This window comes from Fulmarus glacialis, unplaced genomic scaffold (assembly GCF_000690835.1).
Source record: "Fulmarus glacialis isolate BGI_N327 unplaced genomic scaffold, ASM69083v1 scaffold21596, whole genome shotgun sequence".
In the NCBI taxonomy this organism is placed as follows: Eukaryota; Metazoa; Chordata; class Aves; order Procellariiformes; family Procellariidae; genus Fulmarus; species Fulmarus glacialis.
This window is the reverse complement of record NW_009219037.1, coordinates 27974-45905: the sequence shown is the minus strand read 5'-3', so window position 1 is coordinate 45905 and position 17932 is coordinate 27974. Positions and strand designations below refer to the sequence as shown.

General features: G+C 38.3%; 1 protein-coding gene across 1 annotated transcript in view; it reads right to left on the bottom strand.

Moving 5' to 3' along the window:
- The window catches only part of PRUNE2 (prune homolog 2 (Drosophila)), a gene marked incomplete at its 5' end in the record, with an annotated part of 54354 nt that overhangs the window by 10065 nt on the left and 26357 nt on the right, over positions 1-17932 (bottom strand). The window contains 4 exons of the mRNA XM_009580237.1: positions 1715-1817; positions 6968-7144; positions 13010-13210; positions 14133-14212. Coding sequence (XP_009578532.1) covers positions 1715-1817; positions 6968-7144; positions 13010-13210; positions 14133-14212 — 561 coding nt within the window. The remainder of the gene's footprint in view (positions 1-1714; positions 1818-6967; positions 7145-13009; positions 13211-14132; positions 14213-17932) is intronic.

The following is a 17932-nucleotide window of genomic DNA, read 5'->3' as shown; positions in this document are numbered from 1 at the left end:
GCTCAAACCCCAACTCTTCAAAGGCAGTTTTACAGGATTAGTCAAGGTAACAAATAGGAACAAGGTAATTGGAAATGTGAAGGGAATCCAGAAGGGAAAGTAACTGCAAAACTCAGGATCAATTGAGGACAGTTGTTCATCAGAAACTAGAGGTGGCTTATATACTGCAAGTACACAATTATCTATCAGAAATGTGCTGTATAAAAATGAAAAGAGATTTAGTGATTTGAAGGTCTCTCCAGACCCCTATATAATTCATTAGTAAAGAATTCACAAAAATTTAAATATATCAGTTATTGGCTATGTTGTAAACTGTCGCACTCCCTCTATTTCAATGCAATTAATAGGCCTACAACTGAAAGAAAGATTTTCACTTTTCTTGTTGTCTTACAGAGAACCAACAGTCTATAAGCCTTAAAATAAGCTGAAGGTTCACAGCCAACCTGAACTCTCTCTTATACTACCACCCCAGAAAAAGACTGTGAGTTATAAGATTGACTTTGGCAACATCCTCAACTGATGTGGAAAAGCCTCTTAAGGCCTGAAAAGGCTTTCTCTGCAAAGTTCATTTACCACCAGCTCTATGAATGAACAAGGGTCTTGGGTGAAGTCAAAGAACAACTGTTCAATGTCAGTCACGGTTACTATCAGCTTTGTTCCCTAGTTATCAATTAAAACTACTGTAGTAATTCCTCCCTTCTAAATCACTGAGCGTTGTGTAAATCAGTTACTGTAGATGACATGGGGGTCTTAGAGGCTCTACCAGACAAATGCCAGCAGTTGGTCTGACCTGGAACTAAAGCACTCAGTCTCATTTTTCGCACACAGACACAACGTTGAAGGGATTGGCTGTCACCACGTGCATCTTCAAGGGCTGGAGTTTTAAGGAGACTGGGTCTGTGCTCTTGGTACCTTGCAAGCTGCAAAGGGCAAAGGCCAGGCTTCTGCTGGCTTTAGAAATTGCTTACTGGGTTTTAGCATAGAAAATGCTGGAATGATTGATTTTTTAACAGCTGTAAGTGGAAGAAGCTGGAGGCACTTCAGGGGAGTGCTGCCTTCACAATTTTTGGCTGCCAAACCAAGTTGCTATTAGGAGTAATTTTCCTGTGATCAATTTGGGTTCACGTGGCCAGATTTGTGTCCTGCCCAACTGGCCCCTGCCACTTATAACTGAATCAGAAGCAGATGGAGTCAGGAAAAATACATAGAGCTGTTTTTGTCAGCAACTGTTATTTATCCTGTATTTTTAAAATAAGTGTCACAAAATGGTCCTGTGACTCCTAAACACAGCCACAGCGTATATTAAAAATATGATACACAGTGATACATGATGATAATATATAATAAACAATGAACAGTGAAAACCAGTCTGGTGGCCTACGTCCCTGCTGACTGTTCTCTGGAAATCACTAGTGAAACAGTGCAATGATTGTAGGCCCAAGCTGAAGATACTGCATTCCTTGACATTTAGGGAGATACTACAGTGAGATTTGCTCCTGACAAATACGCCTATATTTGGGAGGGTGAGTAGGTAAAGAATACCAAAGTAATACTCCACTGAGCAGTTTATCTAAAACTGCTACTTTCCTTGTCATTCAGATCACTCCCCTTCTAATGACCAAAATTACCTCTTAATTAAGACAGGTTATCTCTCACTACATTATTATGAGTACTAACTCAAAAGACTCTGTCACATTGCTCACATATCACTCACAGGAAAAGATTTTCCATGACATAGTTGTAATCAGTTCGACTGCTGTCTGGCAAGAAGCATGCCGCAAACACAATGATAGCATTCAGACCATCACCATAGTATCCTGTGGAAAAACCGAAAAGGCATTTTTATCTTTGTCAAAGGCTCTTAACATGATAAATTTAAAAAGAAATCTCAAAGTCCTTGAATACAGCTATTATGTCTACCACTGAAGAAGACCAAAAATGTATGAACTATCATCAAGTGACAAGGAAGTAGGATAGTCAGTTATGTTGAATTCCTGAAAAACATACTTAGCACAACTATTAGTAAACTTCTTATAGAACCAGCAAAACACCCTTGTAAGTAATACAATCTTACCTGAACTCCTGGTTCATTGCATCTCTACGGCAATCGTGCTGAATGCTCACCTTAGACTGAGGAATAAGGGGCTAAAGAAAATGTCCTACATTTCTTATCTTTTGAATGATGTTTCACAGTCTCACAATCCAATCTCAGTTGGCTTGTGCAGCTCCAATGGCCTCAAGATATTACAATTACGACTGCACCCCACTATACCTTAAAAGCTCCTGGGGATCAGTTAAATCCTTTGCTGCAAGTTTTGTATAAAATACTTTTTTCCCTTGGACACTCCAGTTGCCCAATACTGCCATTCTCTGCACTGCACCACTGCCTAATGATAGCTGTAAGCCCTCAAAGCTGCAGCATTACCGTTCTGGGGTCCAGGACAGTTGCTTGTTACCCAAAGAAAATATTTCATGATGGATTAATGCTGGTTAATCTTCTCCACAATCCTTTGCAGCTGCTACGGATTTCTATATTATTAATAATAAACACAAAATACTCCTGCATTTCAGTTGAAAGTTTTGTTTAAAAGATATGTGCAATGAGGATGCAATTTATAAAGATACTGTAGAAATGGTTGTAGGTAGATAGCACTAATGATGCATAGAAATAAAAGCTGGATATACTAGAGAACGACTTGAAAGCCTTTCAAAAGAGGCTAGGAGAACTTAAGCATGAGGAAGAGATGATAACGTTTGTGGAGAAAGCCCTGAATCTCTCTTGGAGATAGGAACACATTCCTGACAAAATTAAAGGATAATACCAGCACCTATACAACCCTTTCATAAGGAGATTTTAAGATTTTCACAGTGCTTTTTGGATACTAGAGAGCGGTATCCAAGCCTAACTCAAATGCTCGTAGAACTTCTTGCATTTTAGCCAGCCAAGCAAAGCAAAATTATCTATGGAAAGACAGAGATAATACACAATCTGCGTGTGCTAACCAGGGAAGAGTGAAAGACTGGTTTGTTTTCTCCTTTCTCACTCAACACCTAAGCTGAGTCTCAGCTTAGTGAAATAAGGAAAAGATGTTTATGTCAAGGAAGTAACTTCTTACATGGCTTTGTACAGATTTTCAGAGAACCCGGAATCCCTGACAAAATGGGTGCTTCAAGGCACTTGCCCATGAAGTCTTCGATGCCAAGAGGAACCACAGCTGATTAATCTCAACACTATCCCACTCATAAGAACATGCACAGAGGCGCTCCCCATTTAGGGCTCTCAGCTGTTCCTTAAAGGACAGAAAACCACCACTGCTTCCCCAATTACAAAGGGGAGCAAAAGAAGGATAAATCTCTCAGAGAAAAATGTGCACGTCAGAAGTAAGTCCTCTGCCTCGAGCCATATTGTTTCAAATCAAGGCTTGGCAAAGCTACCTGCTGAAGGATTATGTTGGACTTTTTTCTTTCTGAATTTGATTTCATATATTTGACTAAATGTAATGCATTGATAAGATGATAATACATATTGTTGATGGTAACACCAACATCGAGTTGAGAATGCTAGCTAGCCTAGACCTCATCCACGGAAGAATCATTTGGACGCTGCAGGAAGCTTTCTGTCCTTAGCCTTAAACCCATTCTTCCGTGATCTTGGCATCTCTTGTCTTCCCAGCACTGTGAAGTAGCTTTTTTTCTGGCTCCCAGAGGCCAAAGGCCAGCTAATCTATAGCTGGGCTTCCAAACCTGGAGAAGCCACTGCACGACAGCCCAGCATATGTCCACTGTCTTCTCCAGTCCCACAGTGCAGCGTTGCTCTCCATCCTGTTGGAGGACATGGACAGGCAGAGAGCTCAGGATTAGGGTTTGAGTTCAAGCCAAAGGGCCATGTGGATATAACCACTTTAAACCATGTGACATGGCATGGTGTGTCATAACTCCAACTCATGTTAGGATCCAGTAAACATGAACAGCATATCTATAGATATAGATATGGGTGATTGACTTTCGTGTCCCAGTGAAGATGTCATTCAAAGAGTAGCATTGCTTTCTTTAGAAAGGATGTACACAGAGAGGGTGAAGAAACTCCAGTCCTGCCTTCAGCACCTTCACCTTTTAAGAGTTTGACATGAAGGAATATACCAGTCGTCTCAAAAGAAACAAAGAGAAAAGAACTCCACCTCCCACACTCATCACTTAATACTACCCTCTGTTATGTTCCCATCTTCTCAACAGACCCACATACTTTCAAAGAGACAGTACTCATTTCACTTATCGCATCCTAGCTCATCCCTCAGCTAAATCATTATGGAATAAAGCAGTAATTCCCGCGCCCCTCCCCCCGCCCCGCCCAGCTTTACAAACAGGGAGGAGATTTCCTTCCTTCCATAAATTTAAAAATCCTTAAAAGACTTTCAGGACAATTTATATCATGATGCCATAAAGCAATCTGTTCAGTTCGCTCAGGAGTTTGGCAGTGAGAGCACATTGTGGCAGGTGTGTCCACTAAATTACACAGCACAGTTCGCAGTTCATGTAAGCAAAATGATTATGTGCAGATGCACAGCACGCAGAAGAAAAACCCACAGATAAATCTAAACCACTTTTTCTTACACATGCTTGTAGACAAGGAAAGTTCACCCAAGGGAGAAGTGCTTTTTAATTCATCACTAGAAGCCAGTAAAAGCCATTTGCCCAAATTCTCAGTCAGCCTATGCAAAGAGACAGATCTCTAAGAAATTTCTCCATCAACATATGTGGAAGGCAATCTCACACCTAGACTCCCAAGTCTACTCTCCCCTTTCCCATTTTGTGGCTACCATCTAGATTCTGCATTTTGTGTTATCTGTCATTTGGCAGGGAGGAATGTTCGGTAGATCATTGAATCAAGAGATGCTTGACCTGACTTCTAATTCACTAATTTTAGCCAGAATCTGTTCTTTATCTTGAGGTTAAAGGAAAGATCCCTGGCCTTCCAAAGCACTCCAAAGACACTATAGTATTGTCAAGGGAACATCATACAGAATAGGCCTAGCTGCCATAATGTAGAAACTGTTCAAGCTGTCCAAAGTTTTCCCATGACCTATGCATCAAAATGATTTTGTTTCCACATCTTCAGTCTGCCATTTCATAAATGCAGAATTTAATCCAGTCCTTAACTCTCTTTGATATGGCTAGATTTCAGGTAAAATTTCCAATTTAGCCGGTGGTGGGCTGAAATTTATCATTACATCTCACACTGTTTCTTTTACAATGGCTAAGTTACTGACCAGCACCCATTCAGAAGTAAAGTAAATGTAATGTTCATTGTCTTAGATTTCAGTGATCTAACAAAACAAGATGTCAGACATGTAAAATTTGAATCCTGATTATTTCACACTGAGAGCCAAGCTGAATGACCTAGACTCCCATTGATAACTGTGCATTATTATGTACTTCATAGTTGCCATCAGAGATGTCTGCCACTGGAACTAGTCCTTGTTCAACAGTCAAGCAGTGCAGCTACTTCTCCACTCATTAAAATGGACGGGTATTTATTTTTCATAAAAGCTGGTATAAATGTATACATCAGCATCCAGTAGGAACTGTACGTGCAAATGCACCTAGACTCGTTTACAGCACACAAAAAACCTACAAATAAACACCATTAGCAAGGCCTCAAAATATTTTATGTTTGTTTCCTAAATTATGCCATCTGTGTCTGTTTGCTAAACTGTGTCTGAGGTGTCATCACATTCATAAATCTTTGATGGTGGTGTTATAGTGGAAAAATGCTTGGAGGTTTAAATGTCTTTATTAATTCTGACTAAACCTTGTGCACACTGGCCACTGCGAACATCTCTAGGCTAGCATTTAGCTGCTTCTAATGTAAATGTGCAAATTTAAGGACCACATCCTCAGGTAATATAATGAACCATAATTTATTTATGTCACTTTTACCAGATAGAGATTCAACACTGATAATATACTGGAAACAAAGGTTTACCTGTAAATGATGTTATGGATCAGCAACACTGTGACAGAAGCATCCTCATATAAACTCACAGATCTTACCTCTGAGATGCTAAGTTACCTGCCTCAGTTTTTGCAGGAATAGAACAACTCATCCTTACTTAATACCTTACTTAACAGCTGGCAAACAGTGTCCCCCGAACACATAGAATCCAAAGATAATCTAAACCTGAGACACCAAGGAAAAGGCACTTAGAAAGCTTTGTTTCATTTTTTTCCTTCAATATCTATAGTAATATTTACCCATTTGAATTAGTTTATACAGAAGTGTGGTAGTAACACCAGAACTACAAATTCTCTGAGGAGGTTAGGGAGCAGATGAGCAAAGGAGACAATATAGCAAGCACATGAGGTCATTTTCCTACTTCAAATGTTTTCTTTGATATGTTATTTGATAATCATTAACAAATTATGTGGAAAAAAACCATAAAACAGTTGCTGGTGAAATGCTGTCTGCTGACAATTATAAATGGCAGAAAAATAACATAAGGAGCTTAGCAAGACGAATGGAAGCCCCAGGGAAAACAGTATTTTTTTTCTTTTGCCACTCTACTTGTTTAGGTCTGTGTACCCACGTACATCATTCAGCAAATCACAGAGCACTATACTTCCTCGTGCAAAAGTTTTTGCTAAAATCCACAGAATAAAGTTCTCAATTTTTTTTTCTGTAGGTCAAAAGTTTTTCCTTACTCTAAGACAGTTTTAGCCTACAATGACCAGATTGTTACTGACACATGTATGTCAGTTTATTTGTTTCTCCTGAAATTGCTTTATATTTAAAATACTCATTAGTCATTGCCACACTGAATTGAAGGCTGGGTTGATTTCAGCCATGGCTGAAAAATAAACTCTCTGTCCCCTTGCCAGTATGGTAACTGAACTAAAATAGAAATAAATCATGCTCAATAAAGCATGAATTTTTTACATCTATCTAAAAAATCCACTCAGGGTTTCCTACCTCCATGTGAAATGACCTTTTTGTAAGGTTCAATGACTTTCATATCAATTCTTTGTTCTTGTTCCCCAATAACCACCGTTCTCCATAACCTGTTGTCCTCTCGCTCCTCTTCAGCAGTGTACTCTGGAATTGATTCAGACTCCTCCTGGGAAGCATCCTTAGTAGCAGTCTGCTCTTCTGAAAAATAAAATTGTATATATTACATCTTCTTGTAAAAGCGCTAAATATTTTCTCTATTACACACATTTGAAATGGATGACTGAAACCAACCGGATTTTTACAGCACTATCCTGGATCTGCACTGGTATAAATATGAGCAGAATTTGATCATCTAACAGTCAGTAAATAAGAAGTTTCCATTTTTTTAAACTTTTCATCACTATGAACATAAAAAGAACAGCAGCAATTATCACTATGCAGAATACCACCAAGGGATTTTTGCATTTTTGCATCCAGTGAGTAAAACTGATCAGCTGCTCACTAGACATACTGCATTGTAGGTCTTTAAAAATCTTTGTGTTGCAGGTATGAGAACTATAGTAAAAAGCAAAATAGGGAACTAAAAGTGAACACAGTGATGCTCCTTGTCTAGAGAGGAATTACCACAGAGCTACAGCTTCTCAACTTTTTCCCAGTTTGTCTTCAATCTCTTCACATCTGGCACCAGCAAATACGAAGAACACCCATCATCGTCTGCTTTGGTCATGAGATAATGCTGACACCTCGTATAAGCACAGTATTCGCCTCCCCCAGGGCCTTTCAGTCCAGGTTAAATTCCAGTTCCCTCCCAGACGTGAAGAGCAGGCAGGCAATCTGGCCTGTTCATACCAGCATCCATGAGAGGAGAGGTACATGTAGTCCGAAGACACAATGATCACAATAAATAAACTGCACGGCTGACAAGAGACTATGAAGTCTCATAGCACAACCTCTCTATGAGAGACTATCAACCTCTCACAGCACAACCTGGATACTCTTAGTTTCAGAAAAGCTGTGAAGTAATTAACAAAATCTACATTTCCATTGCACATTGACAAGATGGCTCTTAACAACAAACCTAACTGCATTCCAGTTTTTCAAACTTAATGGCTGGTTACAGAGAAAGTGACATGAAAAGTGATTCTGTCCACAGTTGGAATTATTTAATTTCCTTCTTTAGTTATTGTTACAACATACCAGTTTTTTCTGTGGGGAAAAAAAAATCCCTCTTTTGTACTATTATTCTTGCGGAAGCACCTTTGCCTTGTGACTGTGTGCATATTATTAATTTATTTTCATAGTAAAGATTCTGTACATTTTATGCATTACACATTTGAAGTAAACAAATAAAACCAACTGTTCTTTTTAAAGTATTATTCTGGCTCTGCATCATAAGTAAGAGCAGAATTTGATCATGTAAGTCAATAAGGTAACAGTGAATAAAGATATAGTGAGATACATAATGACATACATGTGGGTACATAAAAAGCTGACCAGACATCTTATTTGAAAATACCAAAGAGATCTATGAGAGTTAAGAATAAACTAGAAGAAGTGATTTTACTTGACAAGAAGAAGCAAAGAACACAATGTTTCACAGAAGTCCTCAAACTTTTCTACGTATTGGATTATCTTTGGATGCCTCTCTGATTAATGATGCTTCTTGAACTATTCACACAAATGGAAGTATATGATCCTTAAAGCACACCAGTTTATCATAAGAGTGAAATCAATTATCTTCATGAAATCAGGAATAAGATAGTATACTGTGTATATACCACATATATCTACACACATAGAACCTACGGGCACATACACATACATGTACTGACTACTAATTTATAAAACTGATTTCTGCATTAAAACCTATCAATAATTCCACCAAATTTGTTAGGAATATAAACTTCCTCAAAACACAAAAAAAAGCTTTGAACTTTTTAAAAAATTATATATTAGGTTGAGCACACATTTGTTGTTACAGTAGGATGAATGAAGTCTGAATTTCTACTGCTGCCTGTCTTGTATTTTCTGTTCCCAATACAAAGTATTATTACGGAATAATACTGGCAGAAGGTTCCTCTCTCTGAGGTGATTCTCCCATGTGCAACAAAAGCTGAGTCTATTACCAACTCTTTTCTTTACCTAATTCCTGCCTGCTGGAATTTTGCAAGAAAGCAGTAATATTTCACCTCCTACCTCACTGCCTAAGCAGCCAATGAGTTAAAGAAATATTCAAGTAAAATTGTATTAATGGTGGAAACAGGGACTGAAGATCAAGAAATACATACAAATGCACATATAATGTGACTACCTAAGCCTTTTTTCCTTAGGAACTGCAAATAAAGGGAGTTTGAGGAGGTCTAAGGTTGGGAAGAAAAACAGACTGCAAAAGGTGATTTTTTTCAAGTATACTATTTCAAATTGGTTTAGCAGTTGCTGCTCAGTAGATTATATATTGTGGAATTGAAGTATGTATTCACGTCTTCTCAGGCTACAATGCTTATGATGTTTAATAATATACTTAGCATTCAGTTTTGAAATATCACATATTCCCTGACTTTGGGAACAAGCTTACAAAATGCGTAACCTCGCTCCCTCCAAACCTAGATATCTTAACGCTATTTCGTTTGATGTTAATTTTGTAAAGGTACCATGGGAAACAATATGAAAACTACACGCACGCAGTCAAGCTATGCAAACTTTGACAGGCCATCACAGGTCCATTCTTTTAAGGGTCCCCACAGGATGCTGTTATGCAGCTCAGGTGCTTTCAGAAAAGATAGATGGGATTATCAGAAGACCATAGGAAAACTGTCTGTCAGCTGGTTCCTCGGAGGGTAGGAGGAGCATGGCTGAGGGAGAGAACTGTAGCCGGCAGGACAGCTTTTGTGAAAAGAGACTGGGCTAGGTAACCGGCAGACTAACGCTGAAATTGTATTTGGGGTTTAATTTTTTCTGGTGGTGGTGATGAAACTGCAAATGATGAAAAACAATGAAAAGAGAGCCTGATAAAACTTACGATGCTGGAACTGGCCAAATGAATTTTTTTTTGATATTAGATTGCCTCTTCCTGACGAAGTGGCTATGCTTCACTGCCTGGAGTGTTGATTTTGCAGAGAAAGATGCGCCAGTGTGAAATTCAGAAAGGAAATAAACATTTGCAGACTGTCCTGGTTTTGGCTGGGATAGAGTTAAATTTCTTCCTAGTGCTGTGTTTTGGATTTAGTATGAGAAGAATGTTGATAACACATTGACATTTTTAGTTGTTGCTAAGTACCCTACTGGTCAAGGACTTTCAGCTTCCATGCTCTGCCAAGTGCACAAGAGGCTGGGAGGGAGCATAGCCGGGACAGCTGGCCCAGCTGGCCAACGGGGTATGCCATACCATGTGACATCATGCTCAGTATATGAATAGCAGACGTGTTCCAGGAAGTAGCGATCGCTACTTGGTTATCGGTCAGCGCGGGTGGTGAGCAACTGCATTGTGCATCACTCATTCTGTATACTCTATCACTATTATTATTATTTATTATTATTATTTTCCCCTTCCCTTTCTGTTCTATTAAACTGTCTTTATCTCAACCTACAAGTTTTCTCTTACTCTGCCGATTCTCTCCCCAGCCCACTGTGGGGAGGGGGGTGAGTGAGCGGCTGTGTGGTGTTTGGCTGCCTGCTGGGTTAAACTGCGACACAGACAAAATAATAAACACTCTTTTACTTTCCAAATAATGCTGATTTAGGGGGAGGCCTTCGCCTATATGCACATATGGTTTTCAGAAATGCAATTTTTATGTCATCTAATGTAATAATCATAAAAAGCTCATTTCAGAAACAAGAACAGGTTCTGGAAGAGAACGTTTAAATGTAAGGTATTAGTGACAAAAAAAACCCTGTGAAACTGATGATCGACCAATCCCTAAACAAGTCAGGTGCTAGTTTAAGACAAGTACTTTAGTGTTTTTCATCTATTTTCTTGCACATTGCAGTAATGATTCTTCTTCATCATTCTTTTAAACAAACGGGTTTCAGTATTTGTTGTAGTACAGAGCCATCAGTTTTCCAGTGTTGAGGTGGACCCTTGAATCACGACAACAGTCTTGCTTTTCTCAGTTGCATTTTATAATTCAAACGGACTTTCAGCAGTCTGAGCGTGACAAGCTAAAAATCACTGTTCTCTACAGTCTCAGTATTTACTTCCCTGGGTTTGGCACAACAGTCTAGAAACACTGATCTGTGGGAGATGAGTGCTGGTAACAGCAGAGCGCATACTGGTTAACAGTAGAGTGGCAGAAGTACAAAGATAACAAAGGCTATTTGCCATGCAAATAAACCATTCTGCGCTAGTTCTTATGACTATATGCTTAGCTACCAGATTCATGTAATATATAGCCTGCTTGCTTTATTGCTGGCTTATTTTGATAAAGTGTGATTTTTTTTCCTTTTCTACTCTCTGTTCCTGGCTCACCTAAGTGGAGGATATTTTGCCAATTAAGTATGTCTAAAATCAAACTACACAACTGTAAAAATGTCACCAAAAACACAGGCACCTTGAGTTCTTCTTCATTAGGAGTTCAGGGAAAGCGGTCCAACTTTAGCAATTGAATGCTAAATCACATTTAGAAAGAAGCAAAAAAAGCTGGGGAGAAATGCTTGCCATAAATACAACTGCCACCAAAATCACTGGAGTTGAATTTATTTACTTGAGGGCTTAAAGGCAAAATCTGCTCCACTGCAGACAGAGATTTTTGCTCTTACACAGTGGTCACAACAGTCTAAAACTGCAAGCACATGCCGCTCTGGTGTGAGCATGCACATGTGTGTGTGTGTGTGTGTGTGTGTGTGTGCGTTTTAGTTTTAACCTTTGTTACAAAATATTCTAACCATCAAGCAACTCATCACTATGCTCTGCATCTATCCATAAGGAAATCAGCCTTCTAATGAGAAGTGACATTAGAGACGCTCATGCATGATTGAGTACACAGTAATGCCTCGTTGGCAATATCACTTAAAGTGAGGCAACTGTTCTTGTACACTCAAGAAAGCACGCACTTGTTAAATTATAGTGACGTCACTAGCAATAGAGAATTTAAACACAAGGGAAAATTCAGTTTAAATTGATCCATTTTTGAAGTTTCTTTTTGTTGTAGATTATAAAATGGTCACACTCATTTTCCACTCAAATAGCTTATGATCTTTACGTATTTACATTAGTGAATACAGTTCTTATATGGTTCTAAAGTATTAGCAAGGAATGAGTGTTAACACCCTATTTCATACATCATGAGGGTAAGTAGAGTAAGACAGTGTAAAACACTTGTACACCACATGAGAGAAAGTCATTAATAGGCAAAGGAAAAGTGAAGTATCCATTGCAACTTCGGGGTGTATCTATACTGTACAATTAGCCCTGCGGAGAAAGCATATTTAAATTGCTGGAATGAGTAATTCTCTTGTTCCATCAGAGCTAGCTTTATCATGCCACGCACACACCTCCCAGGTCTCAGCTTTCCAACCACATGGGAATAAAAAAAGACCTTTCTCACTAACAAAAGACGTCTCTCATCACGCTGTGTTTATTTCATTTATACACTGCAAGCTCTTTGGTGCAGCTTATGTCGGCCAACACATTTTTCACAAGGTTATATCCCTAAGTACTACTGATGTAACCGTAAGCTAGAGCTGGCCAGAGCTGCTCGAAGGTGCAGTTAGCTACAGCGTTCTCTACAACAGAGAGCACCTGCTTTCTCCCTCTTGAACAACTCTTTTCAGACAAGTCCTATGGTACTGGACAAAGACAGGACTTGGAATTTGATTCTCTCTAGGTAGGTCTTCTTATTTTATTTGATCAGCCATACTTTGCCTTTCTGCACTCTGCAAAATAGAAATGTATTACTTTACACAGGGGAAGGAAGGTTAAAAAATAGCAGACAGTAAAAATACTTGGACAGTTAGCATTAACTCTCAAATGCTTTAACCATATTCACAGCCTGACAGACATGAGATTGATCATGTAAGCAGTAAAGAAAGAGAGATGAACTCTACATTTACAATCTGGAACATTACCTTGGCCAGTGTATTCAAAAGAGTCTGCTTCATCAGGAGTGTCAAGATCATCTACATTAATGTCTATTTCATCTGGCGTATCCAAATTATCATCAGAAAGTACAGACCCTTCACTCTGGTCCAAAGACAGATTGATATTTGGAGCAGTGAGCTTTATCCTTCTGGGATGGGAACCGTTAAGATCAAGAGAATTGGGAGGTTCTGAAAAAAGAGGAAGGAAAAAAGAACTTTATCTCCTCCGGATAAAATTAATCTCCCAGATACTTAAGAATCACCTTCAAACACACTGGGACAGATCAATTTTAGTAACACCAAGCCATTTAAGAGCACCTGACATAAAACACAAATATCAACATTAATGTTTAAAGAAATAAAACAAGCATCTACAGGAATGGCAGATGTAGCTAGGAGGTCTTAAATTACGCAAAATCCAGATTCACTTTTTTGCTATCATCAGACAAAAATCAAGCCTTGGACATGCTCTGATCCACAATGTTTAAGAATTTAAAGAGCAATATACAAATCATTTGAGTTATGAACCAAGACATGGCTGAATCCTGGAAAAAATCGTGTGAGTGAAAATCCCCTGTAAATATTTGTTTTCTTATGCACTTGGTGTTATTAGAATGGTGCTGATTTGCAAGTAGCTATGTCTTTAGTTTTAACTATACAATACCTTGTTCAGTACAGTAACAGAAACAAAAATACCTCTGAGTCTTTTAATCAGTCTTAAATACAAGTAGCCTCCAACAAGACAAAAGCTAGGTATGGCTTCGCCCCTTGCCACTGCATTGTGTGGCACATTTCAAGCTGTTGTGTCAGAAGTATTCTAATGCTAACTTAGTTCACTTAGACAGTAGTCAAATACAAGATAAATAATAGAGACTACTTAAACTTTACAAGGACTAAACGAGTGATGACAACAATGCACAAGAGAAAATGGCACGCTACAATTATCATTTCTCAAGTGAAGAAGCAAATTGACTAAATAAAGCGAACTTAACACTTTTTCTTTTTAACACTGAACTGATTCTTTACCAACACAGAAACATTGTTCTCACTGCATAATTAAATGCCAAAGGAATAAGATATAATTAAGAAAATGAGTAAGAGCTTCTCTCACCGGGTCTCATCTCTGTAGAACTGGGGCTTAGTACACCCTCAGCAAAGGGGATGTCCATTCCCACATCCTCTTGTACCAACCTGAGAGGTAAAATACAAAGCAAAATCTTAAAGAGATGCACAGGCTGATGCTGCTATCAATACAGCTCATGTGATCTCATACGGAACTGAAATTTTCCTCAACACAGCCAGTTCAGAAGTCTGATCACAAACTGATGTAAGGGAGAAATGAACACAGCTGTTATAATTCTACTGTGTTGCTCTTAGGCACACATCTGTAGAGCCTTTGGAGACTACAGGTCTCATGTAGCCACTTTTATTTGGATCAAGACATAGCACTGAATAGTAACAACAGCAACGTTTCTCATTTTATATATAAGAAGTGGTCTTTTGTCATCTGGCAAACCAGATGCATTCTTGCAGGGACCTTCAGTTACTCTTTGCAAACTGCACGCCACAGTTAAGAGTTCCGTAACAGTATATTCATTGCTGTACATACAGTTACCATATAGCAAAAATGAGACCATGAGTGGATTTTTTCATTCTTTTGGTATCATTTGTACTTTAGAGCAATTCTGACCCAAATCAATCATTTTGTAGTACTGAAACAGTTGATGTCCTGCATTCAAAGAGTACAGAAAGCTCAAAAGTGAGAACCAAAACTACATCACAGATTTTCAAAAACTAAAATGTCGCAAAGTATCCTACCTAGACCCCATTTTTAGGAAGATACTAAGACATCACATTTAACGTACCTACATAAGACAAGTAAAAGGCATTAAGTGGTGAAAAAAATAACAAAGGTGTTTGAATGTTTAAAGCAAATTGGCTTGAATTGTTTTCATGACTATTTTCTATTCAAGTATTTTACAAAATGCTTGCTGGGAGGATGGCTCAATTGTGGATAGGAAGCAACATTTTACATTCTCAGGACACTCTTGACAGCTGCCAAACTATTTGCATTAAAAATGTATGACTCAAAAAAAACTTCATTTATTTTATCAAAATAATTATAGCATTTTTTTCTATATTCCTGTCCCAAACTTTTTATTTTTAAAAAATAATTTCTTTTTTTCATAAAAGCTGAGGAACAGACAATTTTTACACTTTGATTAACAGGGCTGTGATGAGACCAAAGAAGGTACTTTTCCCTGCCACAGCATCAGCTAGCTCTGTTCTGAATGATTCAGCTGAACAGGTCTGAATAGGCTTGGCTTATCATTCCTGGAGTTTCTTCCTACCCTCGCTTTCCCGATGAGGACTACCCTCATTATTTTACTATGTGCAGACAAGACTCTTCTGGCCAATCATTGCATCAGAGTATGAGTATAGTTCCTGTTACTTCTTGTTAATTTCGTATAGATTATATATAAATGTGTACATGTAGGCCTGCCTGTAAGTGAGCCAAAGGCTTCGCTGTGCTTGAAGTTGCGGAAGATTGTTACCTCAAGCCCCATACTATCAAATTCCCAATACAGACAGGCAAACTAGTGAACTCTCACTTTTCCCATGAGGTCATAGAGAATACAGACAATATAAAGCTAGGGTCAAGCATGTTTGTGCTGCTCAACTCATGACCAGGCCTTGTCATTCAATAAAAGCAGACACATAGTAATCTTGCTAATTTTACTAGATTAATCCTCACATACTGTAGAGTACATCTTTCACAAATACAGAGATTAACTGCTTAATGATTTCTACAAAACACGCCAATTCTGGAATATGTTTAATTACTGTCAAATAAGGCTTGAAATATTCTTTCTCTTTGGATACACAATAGGACAGTAAAGAAATTTCATCAAAGTATCCTGCTCATGAATAAAATGAATGGCACAAATTGTCTGTAATGTACCATTTCCTTTTTTTCTGCTCTGTAGCATCATCTGTGTTCAGAAGCTGTACAGAAAGCTGATACACAGAATACCATCACAATTTACTTAGAAAATGTAAACAAGTCATTAGATTCTTTGGCTTTTTCTGGTGTCTGTTCAATTCACAGTAAAATATGTGTAACAAAGTCTAATTTATTCATCTGAACTTAGCAGAGACAAATCTGAATTCTAACGAAGTGCTATAAGTAACAGCCGGATAAGGTAAGAAACCATAGTGGTGGAAACAGTGTGGGGAGAGGATGAATGCTTCTAATCCATTTTAAATTCAGATTAAGATTTTATTTGGGGCTTTATTAACCTTTCCAAATATAAAACTATGACAAGTTCTCACATTAAAGCAGCTCAGGACTACTCAGATGATGACTTTTGGGTACTCAAGGGTATATAGTTTGGCTGGACAGAACAGGGTTTTGATACTAACATATAAACTATTCATTTATAAAATCTCTTACAGCTTTATCACACCAAATGACAATTCCTTACTGAAGAAGCTTCAGAAGTCGCTGCAGGAAATTGTTTGAAAAGAAACACATTTCTTTCAAGTTGTGTGAAGAGTAAGCTACAGGAGAAGAGTGAATTTTCAGGCTTCCTCTATTAAAAAGAGACAGTATTCTCTGCAATAAGCCTGCAAAAATGTTTGAGCAGAATGAAGATCATCATCTCCTCTGTATGACAAGAGCATGACTGAGTTTTATATATTCTATCCCTACAGCAAGTGACAATTATCATCTGAAAAAAGCAATTTCCCATAAGTGATTAATTCAGAATTTTGAGAGTTGCCTAAAATTGGGGCAGAATGCCTGGGGCAGAATTATCCTAAAAGTCATGACATTTCTAGGATTGTCTCAAGACTGCTTTTCTCCCTGTGCTGTCTTTATCATTTTTTAAAAAACGCGTGTGTACTTGGAGCTGGCATTGCTGCTTTCTCTAGAATCTCTTACACTTTCACAACATAAATTTCAGATGTTTTTCTGCTTTCAGTGGGACCACTACAGCTGAGTTAAACCAGAATTTTATGTTACAGTTGTGTTTACAAGAATGGTACATTTCTAGGGGACTGAAAGATAAACGTGTGTCATATTTTTTTGTTGGAATTTCTACTGAAACACAGCTACTGCCACAGGCAATATACTCAAAAACACCCCTCACTTAAGGATTACAAGTAAACAGCAACAGAATTTGTCTGAGAATCTCTAACTTTATTTTGATGGCACAGTGTTTTTAATGTCAATAATCCATATCATTCATATTGAGATATTTGATTTGGGAAGCAAGACTCTGCAGTCCTGAAAGATCTGGGACGAGGCAGGCAGTTAAAAACCAGTTCAAGGCCAGTTACCAAAAGCATTGCTGGCACAAGGTTATCCATTGCATTTTCAATCACATAAAAGATGGTATCACCTTTCAGAAATTTTTTAGCTGAGATTAGATTTCCCCTTTTTTTTTTTTTTTTTAATTGTGTCAGGTTCTCATTTACCATCAAATAAACAGTCAACAGGCTTTTTGGAGAAGAGAAAGTCTGACTCTGGAGTTAGTTATATCTTTCCAGATCCCTTGTGCTTTACCCAAACAGATTAAAGATTCCTTGCCGACATACATACCCTACGTTCAGTGAAAGTTCATACTATTTAAAAGCCATAACTAATATTTCAGTCATAAATTAATAGGCAAAACAGGCATCTTTCAAATCTGATGGGTTTAGAAAGCCAGTCACAGAGCACAGCTTCTGTGACATTGCACCTCAACATATGGCTCCAGACTCCCCATCAGCGTGAGAACGAGCAAGATATGGACAAAGTTTGTTTTCTACAGACATAGCTCCCCATTTTCTGATGGATTTTGAGAGCATGCTATGCTGAGCAGCTCAACACCTTGCAGAGTAATTTCTGGCTGTGCACAAGCTCTCAAC